The sequence below is a fragment of the Aquarana catesbeiana genome, linkage group LG04 (assembly GCF_042186555.1).
Source record: "Aquarana catesbeiana isolate 2022-GZ linkage group LG04, ASM4218655v1, whole genome shotgun sequence".
Taxonomy (NCBI): Eukaryota; Metazoa; Chordata; class Amphibia; order Anura; family Ranidae; genus Aquarana; species Aquarana catesbeiana.
In genome coordinates, this window is record NC_133327.1 from 345,191,820 (window position 1) to 345,210,998 (window position 19,179).

At 40.9% G+C, this 19,179-nt stretch overlaps 1 protein-coding gene across 1 annotated transcript in view; it reads left to right on the forward strand.

Moving 5' to 3' along the window:
• Positions 1-3,400, forward strand: part of UFL1 (UFM1 specific ligase 1) — a 121,193-nt gene extending 117,793 nt beyond the window's left edge. The window contains exons 18-19 of the mRNA XM_073626964.1: positions 530-710; positions 2,982-3,400. Coding sequence (XP_073483065.1) covers positions 530-710; positions 2,982-3,200 — 400 coding nt within the window. The 3' untranslated portion in view covers positions 3,201-3,400. The remainder of the gene's footprint in view (positions 1-529; positions 711-2,981) is intronic.
• Positions 3,401-19,179: the final 15,779 nt, after the last annotated feature.

Consider the following 19,179-nt stretch of genomic DNA (forward strand, 5'->3'; position numbering starts at 1 on the left):
GGCAGTGACACAGACAACCAAAGAAGGACCCTGCCTCCTGTGAAAAGAGTGAAGACTCGAGAGCATCGCGTAATGGCGGAATTGGTACAAAAAGGTTTTAGATTTTTTTATTTTCAGTGCCAGCAATTTGTTGCAGGGGCAGGAAGTTCAGCTTTAAATTTACACGGTTTTAAGCTCCTATTGTGTAAATATTATTTTTTTTAATTATATGTATAAAACCTTTATTTTACTAATGATAATTAATTACAGGGTGCACCCTTATTATTGGGTCTGCAGGACGTTCTGGGTTTTCTAAAGCAAGGGTAAAGCAGTCGTTTTTTTCTCTTTGTAACCCTCACTGTAATTAAAACTCCATACAGAGCCGGGAAATAAAGAAGTCTCTCCTCAGAACCATTCAGATATGTCCTGACGCTATTAGTGAACCCATTTACATGCTGCTTTTGTACGGTTGTTGAAACAGTCATTATTGAAAAAGCATTGCTTTTATATTTTCCAAGGCATTAAGTGACAAATAGTTTTTCTTTTTTAGGCAAGTTTTGTTCCAGCACAGGCTAGCTCTTATCGAGCAGCTCAAAGTCACGGAAGACGCAGCCCTAGTCCTGCATCTGACATCTGTCTTGCTGTTCCAATTCACAACACATTGTATGCTTCACGCACCAGGAAGATGTGTCCCACAGATTATTGCTTTTCTGAAATCCAAGATCCCTGAGGTATTGTCATGAACAAGTTGTAGTATATGTACTGCATAGCACAACTGTATCCCTGAGGTATTGTCATGAACAAGTTGTAGTATATGTACTGCATAGCACAACTGTGAGTCATGAGAACCAGCATATAGATATGTTGTGTGACAGTGATGTAAAACATAAATAAATGTCATGAGAGATCATTTTTACAAATCTTTTCCTATTCCATTTTAGGTTACACCTAGAAATAGAAAGATCCTACATTTAAAGGACCAGTACACCTGAAATATATTACCTTTTTAGGTTTCCCATTACCTGAAGAAAACTTGAGATGTCAGTGTGTTTATTGCTGAAAGTACTTATAGGCATTGTCTGATATCTGCAGTTTCGTTTACTCCCAGGATAAAATTCTAATTACCTTTTGTAAGGGAAAAAGGTTATCGGCTGGATTTCAAACCAGTGGTTTGTGTCTATAGTTTATCTAAAGCAAACCATGCAGGGTAAAGCAACAGATTTTCCTAACTGCTTTCCTTCCCAGCTGCAGGTACTCACCTTCACCTCGTTCCCCCACTGCTTTAGCTGTTGGGAGAAAAGAGAAATGCCTAGTCCTTTTGGGTGTAGAGAGCATGCCATTCGGGCACCCAGCACTATCACAGGGGGCAAGTAAAGAGACTTCAGCCCCAAGTAAACTCTACAGCAGGGGAGTAAAAGGAAGGCAGAAATTGTAGACCTTTCCTGAAAACCAAATAAGTCTGGCTGTCATGCTGGTGCTTTAGCTTCAGTTCATTCCGGTCCACTGTCCTAGAACAAGTATGAAAAGAAGGGCAACTGGCATTCTGAAATTCTGATTTTTCAAGACTGTTGACTGTCATCTTTAAAATGAGACCGCCAATGACAGCCCACATATTTCTATTATCACAGGTAAACTTTAGGGTGCAGTGATTTAGAAAAGCGCAGATCACACTGGTTTATATGCTTGTGTACACTCTATGGTGGAGTGAGCTAAAAAAGTGAATGTGATGTTCAAAACGTTGAAAAAAATCCTTTTAAAGTGTTACTAAACACACAACAGTAAAATCAGTCTGTATATGCTGTAAAGTATGCTTGTTATACTCACCGTAGAACCTAAGGGGTTAATCCTCTGCATTGTGTAAAAAGGGTGTTTTGATCTGGTCTCCTCTGAACTGCACCTTCTTCCAGTGTGTCCAACTCCTCTCCGAATATTATAAATAGGAGTCCAGCTGCACATGCTCAGTTTGATGTGTATTGCTAGAGAGTGTTTTTTGTTCTCGGGAGAGTGCACGTGATCAGCACAGGGCCAATCAGCATTGTCTAGACAGAGTATCAGGGGTCCTGAAGTTTTAGAGGAGAGTGAGAGTAGAATGAAAACTCTTCCTACAAGCTTTTACCACACACTGATAGAAGTCAAAAGACTGCTATATACTGCTGATGAGAAAAGGTATTTAGCAGTCTATATTTACTAAAATAATTGCATTTCCATGTTCTGTGTACTGTGGAAGACCAGATATAATGAATGCAGGGTCCTGGGTTTAGTAACACTTTAAGGGTTAAACTGTCTAAGCAAAAAATGTATATTTTTAAATCTTATCTAAACCTAAAAACAAAAATGTAACATATTGCATGTTACCAGCCCTTAAATGTGGGGGTTGCTACATTCACTCCACTTTTTAATTTCTTTTGGGGGGGGAGTGTTGCTGTGATAGTCAGACAGGTTAGACTGTAAATATGTGTTCCTCTATTTATCCTCATTACATGTGGGATGGGGAGACTAGTAGTTCACAGAAGGAAGGTAACACTGGGGTTAATTTATTAAAACTGGAGAGTGCAAAATCTGGTGCAGCTGTGCATGATAGCCAATCAGCTTCTAACTTCAGTTTGTTCAGTTAAGCTTTGACAGAAAAACTGGAAGCTGATTGATTTCTATGCAGAGCTGCACTAGATTTTATACTCTGCAATTTTAGTAAAGCAACCCCACGGTTCTGTGCTTTCTCAACATTTCAGGCAGAGTGACGCTGGATTTTTGGTAAGATCAACAAGCATATATCGTACTGGCTAAATCCACTATTAGCTTGAAAAAACAAACGCAGCCACCACATCTAAGAACCAATAAGCTGCAATAGGTTACATTTTTGTTCATGGGTTTAGTTATCCTTTCAATTGAGTTAAAATTATTCTGTTTTAAATATTTCTTTAATCACCAAGTTGTTCAAATGTATTTTCCCCTCAATTTGAATATATCTGATATTGTTGTTGTTTTTGTTCTTTTTATTCCAGGATCAGCATAGCCTTTTGGTTAACTATCAAAGCCTTGTGGTAAAACAGCTTATAGGTCAGACAAAGCAAAAGGATGATGAAGATGTTGACACGTTGGGAGACCCTGCAGAAGTACCTGAAAAAGCATCAGAAGACGTTAGAAAGGAACTTCAGGAACTGTCCACCAAAATCAAAGATCTTGCTCTGCGTTCCAGAAAGTCCTCTGCATCTGAAGAGTAACAGAAAACTGGTTCATTTTTCCATCTCGCAACATACAAATAATGTCAAAATGGGAAAACCATATTAAAAATGCTCAGTTTCACAAGATAATGAAAATATGTATTTCCTAATTTAAATAGGGTTTATTTTGCCATTATTTTGTGATGAATTTGTCTAAGAATAAGATTATATTGTTCTAATAAAAGTATCTTTTAATAATGGTCTATGTACAGAATCCCTTTTACATTTAATTCTAGCGGTATCAGTCTTTTTGTCATTACAAAGTGGCACCTAATCACTACAGTTCATTTTTTTTGTTTACGGACCCATGCGCATAGGACATTTATTTACCTCTCCTAGAAGCCAGCAGCATTTTTGCAAAAAAAAAAATCCTGACACTTGTAAGTGTCTAAAGCTTTTACAAGCTTTAGGGAGCTTTTAAAGCCGTCAAGCTCCTGGGCATTCATTTCATTAATTTATTCTGGCCATTAAAATGAATTAATTCTCAATAGCTAAATGGGCCTAGTGTTTAGGTGCGTTTAGCAGCTTTTAGTAGTGTCAAGCGTTTTTTCTGCCCAAACTCTGCTGCTCCTGGACTTGCTGGCAGTGTTTGTTTTTTTTCTGCCTCTAAAGGCTGCCAAAAGCCTGTGTGTGCATGGACAATTAGGTTAACATGCAGGGGAGTTTAAAGGGAGGAAAAAAAAAAACCACACCAGATGACCCTAGGAGCAGCTGTAAAAATGTCCAGTGTGCATAAGGCTTTAATAAAGGATCTGAGTGGTGTGCATTTTTCTCCTTAACTGATTTTGGGCAGCTTACATCTGCAGCATGATCTGCCAGCAATCAACAGAACTAACTGCCCATTTTTGTGTTATCAGAAACTGTTGGAGAGAGAGATTTCCCTTTACTACTTACCATGGTGAAACCCTTTTATTAGGGCAGTGTAAATATGACAGGAAATGAAATCTCACCAACAGGGACCCAGAACAAAGAAAAAACTGTCAGAGGCTCTAGCTCTATCCAAAACGTTACCCAATGTGACTCCAATTTTGCGTTGATGAGAAAAAACAAATTGAAAGCATAGGGTGACATGAAAGACTAAAGAACCCCCATCTTCAAAACCTTAAGGCTCCTGCACACTAGCATTTTTTTAAGCTTCTAGAAGCTATTAGCATTTTTTCTGCTCTTAGAAGCTAAATAGTGTTATCCTATGTGTCCATGCACACTACTTTAGGCTATTAGCATATTTTGAGCTTCCGCTTCTAGGAGCAGAAAAACATTTTTTTTTGTAGTTTCTTGGAGTGTTTTTCCAGCAGAAAAATATGCTGAATGCTCCTAAGTGCTTCTAAACTCTACTAAAATGCTACTAATAGCTTTTTTTTTTTAGATTTTTATTTTTTTTCTTCTACATGTACTGCAAAAACTCATTTACTTCATGTACTGCAATGGTCCTAACTGCTCCTAAAAGCTTCTAAAATGCTACTAGAAGCTGGCACAAAAATGCTATTAGCAGCATTTTTCGTGTTGTTCTGGCATTTTTTTAGCTTATAGTGTGCATGGAGCCTTAGTCATTTCATAAGTAAACCTAACTAATTAGTACAGGTTTCATGCAGCTGGCATAATAATTGTGCTTTTAATTTTTATTCTCTAACATAGTGATCCAAGTTTTGTGAACTGGGTATATTGCCAGAGAGAAAGAGAGTGTTGCTGTAACAACATCTTACCAAACATTTTTGGACTGCTGAACATGGGGATGATTGGAATACAGATAAAATACATTACAAAGTTTACACCTCTATTTTGGATTTGTATTGATTCAATATGTTTTCTGAGCAGTGATGCTCACCTTTTCATATATTGTTACCCAACAGCCATTGCTCTGGAACACAAGTTGCCGGTTTTGTCTTTGTTCTCTGACTCCCAAATATATGGTTTGCAATATAAATTATTACAGCTGTTTATATTGGGAGACCCCATATAGGCTTTCATGGCTAGATCTAAACAGGCATTTGTTTTTTCAAAAGCTTGTGTCGTTATCATTTTCTTTGCATCATTAACCACTTCAATACCAGGCACTTATACACCTTCCTGCCCAAGCCAGTTTTCAGCTTTCAGCGCTGTCACAAATTGAATGACAATTGCGCGGTCATGCTACACTGTACTCAAACAAATTTTTTATCATTTTGTTCCCACAAATAGAACTTTATTTTGGTGGTATTTGATCACCTCTACGATTTTTATTTTTTGCGCAACAAAAAAAAAATTACCGAAAATTTTGAAAAAAGTTTTTCTTTGTTTCTGTTAAAAATCTTTGTAAATAAGTACGTTTTCTTCTTCATTGATAGGCACTAATATGGCTGCACTGACAGGCACTGATGGGCACCAATGAGGTAGCACTGTTGAGGTGGCACTCATAGGTGGCACTGATGGGCACTGATAGATGGCACTGGTATGTGGCGTTGATGGGCACTCGTAGGCGGCACTGATGGGCACTCGTAGGCGGCACTGATGGGCACTCGTAGGCGGCACTGATGGGCACTCGTAGGCAGCACTGATAGGTGGCACTAATAGGTGGGCACTGATGGGTGGCATTGCTGGGCATCACTGTTTTTTATTATGCCACAGAGGAGCCAGTCAGTGCCCATTTGTGGGCACTGATTGGCATATGTTTGCCATCAATTTTCACATGTGGGTGGCCATGGGGGATATACCTGGCCATCCACATGCTGGGGGCTTCCCTGGTGGTCCTGGCGGCTTCCCCGGTGATCCAGTGTGGGCATCCGAGGGGGGACTGTGCTGATAAACAATCAGCACAGGACCCCCCCCCCCCCCGCCAGGAGAGCCACCGATTGGCTCTCCTCTACTCACGTCTGTCAGATGTGAGTGAGGAAAAGCCGATCACAGCATTTCCTGTTTACATCGTGATCAGCCCTGATTGGACACGGCTGATCACGTGGTAAAGAGCCTCCACCAGAAGCTCTTTACCGAGATCGGTGTAGCGGTATGTCAGACTGACACACCCCACCACCGATCGCCACGATGCGTTCCTCCACGGGCACGCGGCGGCTGTTATCCTGCAGGACGTCATATGACGCCCAGTCAGGATAACTGAACCACCGCCCGGCCGCAATTCTGCTATAGGCCGGGCGGAAGTGGTTAAAGTACTAGTTTTAATGAAAGCAGCTACACAAGAGGTAAAAAATGGAAAGAAACTCTAGTCAAAACAAAAAATAAAGATTTGACTAGCATAAAGGTAGCATAACCAACCTACATTTACTTCGGTTTTCATTAAGATTTTTTTTGTCAGCAATCTGAAAGTCTTAGAAAATGCCTGTATCTCATATCAGAAGTCTCTTGCTGCCTTTCTTGTAAGGTAAAAAACAAAAACAAAATCCTGTGAAGAAGTATCTCACAGAATCCTATAAGATTGAGACCTTACATGAAAATTTGAATGTGGTTGGTAATGCATAGAGACAGGAAATTACACCACACAGATTCAGCAAGTTTAATCCTAATTTTAAATGAGCTCTATACATTCCAGGTGCGTCAAAACAATAGCTGTTTAGTGTCTTACAATTTGTTTTCTTTCTGAAGCAGCTAATGCCTGAGTAGAAATGCCTGTTCAGTGCCAGCATGCTCTTTATGTGGAAGTAGTGGTCCCTCTGCAGAGGTCTAACACACCCCCTTCTGACTTGAAGCCAAAGCTCTCCAACCAGCAGCGAGCTTGACCTTTGCTTATTGCAGATGGTGTGTGGCACCTCTGCCAAAAGACCACTACTTTAGGAAGAAAATACACTGTAAGATATTGAACACCTGATTTAAAGGGTAAGTTTTTATTCATTTGTAGATAAAACAAGCTGTGCAGTTCTGACTAAAGTTGAAAAATGCCCTTGCTGTTGGTGTATGCCATTCACGTACCTCCTGAAGCCTGACTGGAATACTCGCAGGGCCTCCTCCATCAGAGGAGTGAGCTCTCAAACTCGGAGCTCAGAACTACTGTATCAGAGGAAAGAAACAGCTCTCTCCTATTGTGGAGATGAACAGAAGCGATTAGGCCTTCTCTACCAGAGCCTGTATTCAGATACCTTTTCTGTTGAGTCATTTATCTTCCCCCACCCCTGCTGACATTCTTGTTCTCCTGTCATTACCCAAGAATGAGCACATCTCCTTGTGGGCAGCACGGTTGGCCAGTAGTGGGTGGAGGAGGGCACTCTAAAAAGCATTAGCTCAGGATCGGGATCACCTAGAAAGGTGGGGGAAAGTTCTTTTTTATCCAAAAACAACTTTATTTTGTTCAACATAAACAATTATACATGTCCAGACTTCAACAGTACTCAGTTACATTGCATAGTTTAAAAATTCTCAATACATTATAACAAGACCACTATCCAAAGTGTGGCTCATCATTCTAATCAGTAGTATATTCAAAAACATTTAGTCAGCATTAATACCCAATAATCTCTCCATCACCAGGTCTATCGGGACTAGTCCCGGTACATCTAGCCACAGTCCCCACAGCTTCTCAAACTTTCGGGTGCACCCCCTGTGCTGGTATACCATTTTCTCCATTCCGATCATGTTCCCAACTGCAGCTATCCACTCCTTGACTGTGGGAGGGTCCTCTGATATCCAATGCACCATTATCATCTTACGAGCTATCAATAGCAGCCTAGTAACTGCTAGTCTGACACTTTCTTCCCATTCGAATACTTCAAACACATTTAGTAAACAGTGTTTTGGGTTGGTAGGCAAAGAGATCTGAAACACCCTATCAATGGTATCCACCACTCCACCCCAATAGGTATGAAGCTTCGGACACCGCCACAGAAGATGAATCAGATCTCCATGGTCTCTTTTGCATCTAGTGCATGTCGGGGTGGCTCTAAGACCCATTTGGTGCAGTCTGTGTGGGGTATAGTACACTCTAAAAATAAGATACAGTTGTGTTAACCTCTGCGATACATTAAGTGAACTCGTGGGCACTGCTTGTAAGATCTCCTCCCATTGGTCCCCATCTATCTGTCCTACATCTCTCTCCCACTTCTCCATCATTCTCAAGGGGTGTTTATTCATGAAGCCCTGCAGGAGCATATTATAGCATTGCGAAATAAATCCTTTTGTATTAGTAGCTCTCAGGACTAAGTTAAATAGCGGTGTAGGTGAAAGAGACCACTCGGAAGCAATGCTCTGAGCCTTCACCGCATGTTTTAGTTGCATATAATAGAACCTCATATTGGATGGCAAGCCGTGTCTGGGGGAAAGTTCTACATACACTTTTTCCCAGAGGGGACAGCAGTAACCAAGAAATGGTTTGGTGAGAGTACTTTAGTTATTCATCCTATCCTCCTGAGCCAGTTAGATGGTCTGTGAAATTTGGTGTTAGTGAATTACAGAATATACAGATTTGGTTAAACTGGGTGAAAGTTCTGATAATAAAACAATGCAGTACTGTACTTGATTGCATGGTACATTAGTAGTTTACTCATTGCTTTCACCTGCTGCCTTGAATTGTCCTTTAATCGAGTAACAGAAGGTAATCCCTGTTCTTTTCTTCTTCACCATAGATCTGAATAGGGAAGAAGATTAAATACTAAATTTTTTTTTTTACAGTAAATCCATCTAATATTATTCTTAAAAGACTAATCAGCATGAAGAATTTCATTCTAACCTGCTTCTGGGTCTGGTGCTTAGTGGAAAACTGTGTTGCTCTGCAATTTTCTCTCCCTCCTCACTGAATGGCATTGTAGCAGGCACACTTCCTGTCTGCAGGCACCTAGTCCCCCACAAGACCCCCACTGTCTTTGACTATTTTTGACGTTCCCTCAGATGTGGTGCACACAACTTCTATAGAGCCAGTTTCATCTGGGTGAGAAAGAGTTACTGCAGACCCTGTCCCCTCCACACACTGAATCCTACCTAGTACTCAGGAACTGCAGCTAAGGCTTCATGTACACTGCTGCTGTTAAACGGAAGTTTTAGGAGCAGTTGGGCTTTTTTTTTTAGCTGCCCCTGAACTCTCCTCTGTTCTATTATCAGTACATGTACACAGGGTCATTTCTAGGCAGCTGAGTTTAGAAGCATTTTTTGGAAGGTAAAAAAAATGCGTTCAGGACGGATGTTCATAGGCATTTGAAATGCTAATGCCGCGCACACACGACCTGACTTTTCTGCATCAAAGGTCCGACGGAACGAATCCGTCGGACAATTCGATCGTGTGTGGGCTTCATCGGCCCTTTTCTGTCTAAAAATCTGACGGACTTTAGAAATAGAACATGTTTCAAATCTTTCCGATGGACTAGAATCCTATCGAAAAAGTCAGATGAAAAGTCCGGTCGTGTGTACACGGCATAAGCGGCTGTAACCGCTTGTTAACACGTGTACTTGCGGTAACTTGCATTTAGCCGCTTTTTATTTACAGGCGTTAATTTTTTACTATTTGAAAAAACGCTTCTAAACGTAAATGCGGCAAAATGGATGTTTTTAAACGTCATTTACTATCTGTCAAGTTAAATCGATCGGGGGAGGTTGTAAAACCGGGTGTACTTTAAGCCTAAAGCTGTATGTTGAGTTACTCTCCATGTGTGAATGTAGTGTTTTTTTTTATGTAGGACAGACTTACCGTGTTCCTTTTTGTATTGAGTAATAATGTACACCATATTATACAGTACAAAAATTGGTGTTGCGCTACTCAACATTGACTAATGCAAAAAAAATTAAAAAATTGTGTAATAATGTCAAAGCAAATACCAAAATCATCATAATATTGATTCCCATAAATTATGTAATCCAAGTGATAAGTCAATAAATAGTCTCAAAGATATCCATCCAAGGGAAGCAAGAGGAAGCCTCAAATTGTGTAAAACTTAAAAAAAAAAAAAAAACTAATCCATACATCAATAAAAAAACTCACATTTATAAATGTAATCACCAGCATTGATGTAAATACACTTCCAGTTATCGGCCCCAAACCGGAAGTGACGTAATTTGGCTCCACCATACGCGTTACACCACCAACCCACACCCCTTTCAATCCAGAGCTGAAAACCGAAAGTGTGTGTCATCAATGCTGGTGATTCAGTTTCTAAATGTGAGTGAGTTTTTTACTGCTGTATGGATTAGTTTTTATTAAACGTTTTACACGATTGGAGGCTTCCTCTCGTTTCCCTTAGTTGAGTCTATGTAGCAAACAAGTTGGTGAGTCGATTGCCGTGGATTTAAAGGGAACCTGCTGTCATCATATAGGAGGATTTAAAGACAACTTGCCATCCCCACATAGGAGGATTTAAAGGGAACCTGCCACCTTACAGTCCGGTGCTAAGATTAACTTGGCGGAATGCGATGGATGGAGTGATCTATGTCCAATTGTAACGCTTTTATAACCTGTATTTCAGGTAAGCTGCCTTTTCTTCTGGTGGTAGAGCACTTTCATTTGGGGTGGAGGACGGATTTAAAATAAGTTTCACAGGATGGATAAATATCTTTCATCTTAGAGACTATTTATTGAATTATCACTTGGATTATATAGTTTATGGGATTTAATATTGTGATGATTTTGGTATTTGTTTTGACATTTATTATTGCACAATTTTGTTTTGCATTATTTAGTCAATATTAAGAAGCGCAACGCCATTTTTTGTACTATAATTTGGTTGTGATGTGGGAACACGTAGGTTTTTTCAGCAACTCTTATTTATTTACACTTATTCATTGTTTTTGTATCCACTGATTGGTAGCGCACAGAGAATTTATATAAATATTATACACATGTACAGAAGTAGTAAGGAGTATAAAAGGGATGCTTAAGCCTAGTACACACAGGCCAAATGTCGCCCGACATTCGTTCTGTGTGTACTACAGTCGGTCTGACAGAAGCCAGCCATTCGGCCGGCTTCTATCAAAGGGACATGAGCGAAAAAGGTCTGCAGATCAGCACTCGCAGCCAATGGCTGAGAACATTGACCGTAATGTTCTGGCAAGGTGGGCAGAACACATTAGAACAGTGAGGGAGATCTCTGTACTAACATTGCATAGTTAGTTAAGCGGCTCCTCCTGAGCTGTCAGGTTTTTTTTCGTTCAGCCCTACTGGGTTGAACGGAAAAAAAACTACTAGTGTGTACTAGGTTTTAGACTAGTGTCTGTGCAGTGTGACCTGAGAAGAAATACACAACACTTGTCTTGTACTGTTCACATTTGGGTAAAACTGCATACATTAGTTTAGATAAGCATCGTGTCTGCTGATATTCAATTGTTGAGTGGGCCTTACTGCAGTGATAGTCTGGCCTCACCTAACTCCTCCTAAGGGCCAGTGTAGAGCACAACGACAAGACCAAGGATGGTCATGTGACCATTTGTTTTCCTTTCCATTTTAAGGCCGGAACCATAAACGTAAATGTTAACGTAAAGTAAATGTTAAGACATATGGAAAAAGCTGTACGGCAGACAGAAGGGGATAGTACAAAGCTATAGATTGCTGCAGACTTGGGTTTTGGTTTAAGACGGTGTTGTAGTTCTAGACCAGGGGTCTCCAAACTTTCTAAACAAATTTTCCTGGCATCAGTGGGAATAAACATCACCACATTTGGTATTGGGGGAGAAATAATGCCCCATTGTTGAAAACCAACAACCCTAGAAATTCATAGGTTAAAGGTAATAGGGCACCTTACCACAATTTGGTGTTTTTCCTATGAAGGGCAAGTCCAAACAAGCACAAAAAACTAAATTTTTTAATTCCTATAGAGTGCTCATGGGGATCTTGTCAGAAGAGATGACAGGCCTTCACCGCACCACGTGTTACCGCTCCCCTCAAATTAAACACTCACCAAATGGATCTAATAAAGCAGCTTTGGTATGTAAAGATGGATGTTGGGCAAGCAGCAACCACACTTCCTTAAATCCTTATCGGTACTCATAAAGGGTTAGTGCATCACTCCCGACATATCTTTAGTCAGATAGGATTTCCACTTAATAGCTCATTGCTGGAAAAATGGCTGGTGACATAAGGAAACAAAAACAATCCTCATAGCGTAAACCTGTTTTAAAATTTTATTGCCAGCCAACAGAACCCCCCTTTTAAGATTTACTCTTACAAACTGTCAAAAATAAACAAGCACTTCATGGTATAACCATCTGGTCTGTACAGCAAAGCCCGATTCTCTCTCACCGTTCCAGAAATATGTCCGCGGTAATGCCCGGGTGGAGATCGGAGCAGCTGATAAGTACAACAAGCTGTCTGGTCACGCCTAGACACATTTCGTCATTACGTGTTTCTCAATAGGCCACCTCTGACAAGAAAGACTTAATGACGAAACGTGTCTAGGCGTGACCTTGTACCTGTCAGCTGCTAGGATCTCCATCCGGGCATTACTGCGGACATATTTCTGGAACTGTGAGAGAGAATCTGGCTTTGCTGTACAGACGAGATGGTTATACCATGAAATGCTTGTTTATTTTTGACTGTTTGTAAGAGTAAATCTTAAAAGGGGGGGTTCGGTTGACTTTGCTTAGACCTGGACAATCAGAATTCTTTCAGAGCTCCGGAAGCATCCAATGCAGACAAGGGAATTGTTCAATGAATGCTTGGTTTTAATGGTAAGAATCGCATCTTTATACAAATTATGGACAAAGAATATTGCACAACTTAAAGAGAAAGGAGGACAGAGTTCATCACATGAAAGCTAATTCCTATACAAGTATAGCATCTCGGTCTAAACTAGTATTTTAGCTGACAGTTCTGACTTTGTCTGAAGACATCATTTCAAAACCACTTCTTACCAGACCTTATCTATGCTGTGGTCATCGTGACAAACAAGACCCTAAAATAAAAGATATTCCTATGTCAGCTATTTTAAAGTTTTAGTCATGTTAACTCTTTCTCCTCCTTCAATCCCTTCTTATATCACAAACGTGATATCACCATATTTCAATACTGGTATTATGAATCCATGTGCAGCACTCATAGTCCTCCGTCCAGTCAGAGCAGCACTGGATTCGATAGCTACTTTGTGCATATCGAGTTGTTTACGAATAGCCCTTTGTTCAATACTTAATAGTTTAATGTCTACAGAACTATTTTCCATAATTTTGGAGTAGTTATTCAATCTTTTCATTATTTCTATTCCCCATCCTGAGGGAAACAATGCCCAGGCTTGGTCTTTATCAGAAAACAACTCTATTTTCTCTATGTGTTTAAGGGGGTACCTAGGGTATGTGCTAGCTTTCAAAAGATGTTGGTGCTTTCCTTTTTCATCCCCTATGATTCCCATAACTGGAATCAATGAGGCCAAATAACACCACCAACAGGTACCAACTGGTATCCATGGATAGCATGCAACATACATATACACTATTCCCCAGGGAAAATTATTGTTGGCTTATAGTATCATAAAAACTTTCAGAAACGGCGGCCATGGTCAACTGGTTCAAAACAAAACTCACAGGGTTGTTGATACCAGTTCCCTGATTCAAGATGGTTCTTAAACTTGTATTAGGTTCTGGGTTATATTTAAAGGGGCAGCTAAGAGAGGAATTTGGAGTGTGCGTGGATGCAATTTGCTACATACCCAACATTTGTCATAACCTGACCTCTGAGAAAAAGAATACTTATACTGAAGTAACAACATTTTACCAGTAGGGGATTATGAGTCCTTTGGGCCCTCCACATTGGATTCCCTCCTTTGTCTAGTTACTGTTCCATTAGAAGGGGGGCCTTTAGGGTGCCCAAGTCCTCAGGATGATAGATACAGTTAGTGATGATCCATGTGGACAGAAATACCATCAGTGTCAGCATAAAGAGTAGGCACAAGGCTTTCCCAAAAGTCTGTTGTGTGAGAAGTGAGGTCATCTTTTTCAGGGTCTTATTATCACCTGTTTCACTCGCTCTTCAAGGATTTGCATCACCTGTTTGACCTCCTTTATCTGTGTCTTGCTTCGGGGTCCTTTGTGGTACTTTCTTTATCCTCTCGTCATGGATCCAGGCTCCGGATTGTTCCGTGAGGACAGCGGTTCTGGTCACTGTGACTACACAAGTGGACGGGCCAAAAGGGTAATCTTGCTTCTTGGTCCGGTTCAGCTGGCGAATTATGACCACATCTCTGGGTTGGAACTCGTGTGTTGGTTCCTGTGAGGGTAATGGAAAAGAATACTTTACCGTAGATGCCATTCAACTTCCTAATCAAGTTTCTACAATATTCTTCCTGTATCAAACTCCGATCTCCCTGCTCTATTACAAAGGGTTTCTTAATCCAGGGCGTGGAAAAAAATTGACCCATCGGGATCTCAAAAGGGTACAAGTGATTGGTCTTGGAAGGGGTCATTCTTATTTCTGCTAAAACCGCAGGCAGCAGTTTTCCATTTGGCAAATGTGCCACCCGTAGCTTTCCTTATTTTATCTTTAATCGTTCGGTTCATTCTTTCCACTATACCTGAACTCTGTGGGTGATATGGAATTTCCACTCTATTTGCAAAGTCTTGTGTTAACATTTCAGCTGTAGCTTTCCATCCTTTATGTCCTATGCCATGGTACTGTGAGATGAATAAAGGTACACTTGCTTTTGGTATGCCTGGTTTCCCCTCTTTGGCAATGAGTCCTGTCTCAGGACTCATTGTCGGACCCTGTTTATGCCAATAGGCCAGATCTTCTGGTTAAGCCATAGCCTATAGGTCCTGCAAAACCTGTTCCCAGGGCAAAGTTAGGGGTGTAAGGGCAGGCATTTGGATAAAAGCTTGGACCGTCAAAGCAGCTTGTTTAGCAGCAGCGTTGGACAGTGCATTTCCCTTTGATCATCAGTACTGCGTGTTTCCGTAGGGTGACCTAATGTAAATGATGTAGCCATTTCTACAGCCATGGCACAAGAGGCCAAAGTCTTCAGACACACCAGCATGCCTTGTACCAGAACGGGGACTACTCTAGAAAAAAAAGGCTACAAGTCTCAACTTTCCTCCATGCTCTTTTGCAAGGACCCCAGCCATGGTTTTACAGTTGTCCTTTGCAAACAAATGAAACATTTTACAATAGTCAAGTAATCCCAGACAATGAGCCAATTACCATAGAAGTTTTAAGATACACAAAAGCATTAACCATTTCATTTCACAAGATCAGGACTGTTAGGTAGAGCAGCTTGTCTCAGCAAGTTATCATAGTAGGAGCAATCAGATATCCATTGGCGGCAGTAACGTACCTAAGAAGGTTAACATTTCCTTCTTGGTATGTGGGCGGGGCAGACCCACGGAGCTGCAGCTCACTTGTGACTGATTCTCCTTTCACCATGGTACAGAGTAAAATCAAGGCACTCAACAGTTTCCTGACACCATTGCAACTTTTCATTAGACACTTTGTGACCTGTCTGTGCTAAATGTTCTAACAGTAAAACAGAGTCTTTTTGACAGGCTTCCTGGAAGGGACCACACAACAGTAGGTCATTGAAGAGGGACGGAATCATGGCTAGGTGCCCAAGACTGTAAAGTTGCCTGGAGAGCTATTGAGTAGACTGCAGGTGAGTCTATATAGCCATGGCAAGCAATTCCAGGTTATCTGGCACCCTCTATAGGAAAAATGCTAGTAGTAGATGTGTCTCTTAGTCAACTTGGACGGAGAAAAAAACATTACTTAAATCAATACCTGAAAAACACACTGCTAAGGCAGATATGGAGGTAATGAGAGATGGCACATCAGGTACAATATAGGGGCAGTTGGAATCACAAGGTTATTTATGGCTCGGAGATCCTGCACAAACCTGTATGATCCATCACTCTTTTTTACTGGGTTTATGGGAGTGTTATAAGGTGATATGATGGGTCTTAAAATTCCTTGTTTCAGGAATTGCTCAATAATGGGTCTGATGTCTTCCTCCTTATCTTTGGAGAGATGGTACTGCTTGTGGTAAGCTGGGGATACTCCTTGTTTTAGTCTGGCTTTGTAAGGGGTACATGAAATGTATCCTACATCAAGACTGTTTTTAGCCCAGAGGGGGTGGTCCTGTGGAAATGGGGGAGGGGACTTCAGTTTGCTATGATGGTGATGCTATGGCTACTCCACCTCTCTCAAGTCAAGAAAATTTAAATTTCTAAGACTCCTATTAAATCTCTTCCCAAAATATTTAACGGACATGAAGGTATTATCCTGAATGAATTATGTAAGAGTACAGTTCCAGTGACAAAGTCACTCACTATCAAGGATCATATCTGCCGAAGAGGTAGCTTCCTCTTGGCCTATTTGAGTGGTGGGGGGTCCCTGTTTCCTTTATGTACTTTATGTCCCCTGTGTACCATGGGAAAGCTTTCTTATCCCTCAGAGTCCCCTGACCATATCCATATGGAATTGGTCATTTGCGCCTGTGCGCGGAAAGGGTGAGCTACTTACCATACATTCAGTCCATGCGGCTAGATTGTCTATTAAAGGATTTATCAAAATATGGTCCGTTCCACATACTCTAACCACATAGTCTTTACATGTCTCTCCAGGATTAGGTGGGGGGTATTCTTTACTTTCTCCCTTACCCATTCTTAATTTGGTTACAAACAACTTATACAAACTTACCAATGGGAAGTTATCTTACCTTACAAGACCCTTTGCAATGTACAAAATAATTTAAGCTCTCAACAATATTCTTATACAGTACAATACAATATTCTGCTATAGAAAGAAGAAGCGAAAGGTTGGTAGAATTCCACTGATTGTTCGTCTCCTTCCTTAAGAGCCTCTATTTTACTATTTTTGAATTAGTCTCCCAAAGACTAACATTAATGTGCTTCCAAAAAGCACAGCAGTTTACAATTAACCTCTCTACAATTTTACACTATCAGTCTACCAAAGACTTTAGCCTTAATGTGCTTGCCAAAAACATGACAGTTTGCACTATACAAGGATGCGGTATTGTCAGAGCCAAGGCAAGAAGAACAGTGTCAAGAAGCAGACACATTCCTACATTACCTCAGATGAACACCGTATCACACCGCTGCAACCACGCTGTAAGGGTTAAATCAGCTTAGACCTGAACAATCAGTAGAATTCTTTTGGAGCTCTGGAAGCATCCAATGCAGACAAGGGAATTGTTCAATGAATGCTTGGTTTTAATGGTAAGAATCGCATCTTTATACAAATTATGGACAAAGAATATTGCACAACTTAAAGAGAAAGGAGGGAGGGAGGACAGAGTTCATCACATGACACATAATTCCTATACAAACATAGCATCTCAGTGTAAACTAGTATTTTAGCTGAGAGTTCTGACTTTGTCTGAAGACATCATTTCAAAACCAGTGCTTACCAGACCTTATCTATGCTGTGGTCATCGTGACAAACAAGACCCTAAAATAAAAGGTATTCCTTTGTCAGCTACTTTAAAGTTTTAGTCATGTTAACTCTTTCTCCTTCTTCAGGGGTTCTGTTGGCTGGAAATAAAATTTTAAAACAGGTTCACTCTATGAGGATTGTTTTGTTTCCTTATGTCACAAGCCATATTTCCAGCAATGAGCCATTAAGTGGAAATTCTATCTGACTGAGGATATGTCGGGAGTGATGTACTAATCCTTTATGAGTACTGATAATGATTTAAGGAAGTGTGATTGCTGCTTGCCCAACATCCATCTTTACATACCAAAGCTGCTTTATTAGATCCATTTGGTGAGTGTTTAATTTGAGGGGAGCGGTGTCACGTGGTGTGGTGAAGGCATGTCATCTCTTCTGACAAGATCCCATATGAACACTCTATATGAATTATAAAATGTAGTTTTTTGTGCCTGTTTGGACTCGCCCTTCATAGGGCACCTTACCACAATTTGGTGTTTTTCCTATCACCTTCAAGCGCTGCTTTAACCTATGAATTTCTAGGGTTGTTGGTTTCATGAATTGTTTATTATAGCAGAAGCTTATCCGTTTATACATAGTATTTTTGTCCATAAGCGCCAGCTCAGCTGTTCTTAGTTGCTTTTAATTGAAGTGCCCCATTGTTGGATCAATTGGGAGAAATAGTGCCCCATTGTTGGTATTATTGTGAGGAATAGTGCCCCATCGTTGGTATCATTAGGAGGAATAGTCCCCCATTGTTGGTGTCAGTTGGCAGGGTAGTGTTTCATATTTGTGGGAGGAATAGTGTCCCAAGGTCCAAATGAAGGCAAGCAAAGGGCTGCATCCGGCTCCCGGGCTGCAGTTTGGAGACCACTGTTCTAGACTAATTTGCAGACTGTGAACTTCAGTGCCACACAGGCAACTACATCCTATGAAGACTACATTTCAAACTTAGGAAGCATATTCTATAATGATTACATGCACGTTGGTTAGGAAACCAGGGTGGTTCCCACAGTCATTCTGAGGTTCTTCAGATAACATACTAAATGCTATTTCTTTTATTGGGCTATATTCAGAGCCAAGCCTTTTGGGGGTTCCTTAGAAAAATTACACCTGACATATGTATGTCAATGGTCTAAACCCATATTCTTGGAGAGTTGGATATTTTTTCCTGTCCATCTAGGTTGCCCATGTGGTGTTCTGGAATTTAAGCAGACCTTGTAATAAAATACCCCCACCCCTCACAAAATGCTTTAAAAATGATGCCAAAAATAAATCTTTTATAAAAAAAGAAAATCACCATGCCTCACCATTCCTCTAATGCCACGTACACACGATCAGACTTTCTGGCATACTTGGTCTGGCACACTTTCCGACGGACTTTGTCTGCCAGGTGCGCCGGACTTTAAAACGGACGGACTTGCCCACACACGACCGGACTTTCCGGCGGGCTAGAAAAGAAAGTCAATCTTGCCGCTTTTATCTGCGAGATTGACACCTTGCGAGCCCTGTCGCGGGGCATACCAGGCCCTTAGGTCTGGTATGGATTTCAAAGGGAAGCCCCTACGCCGAAAAAACGGCGTGGGGTCCCCCCTGAAATGCATACCAGACCCTGATCTGAGCACGCAGCCCGGCCGGTCAGGAAAGGGGGTGGGGACGAGCGAGCGCCCCCCCTCCTGAACCGTACCAGGCCGCATGCCCTCAACATGGGGGGTG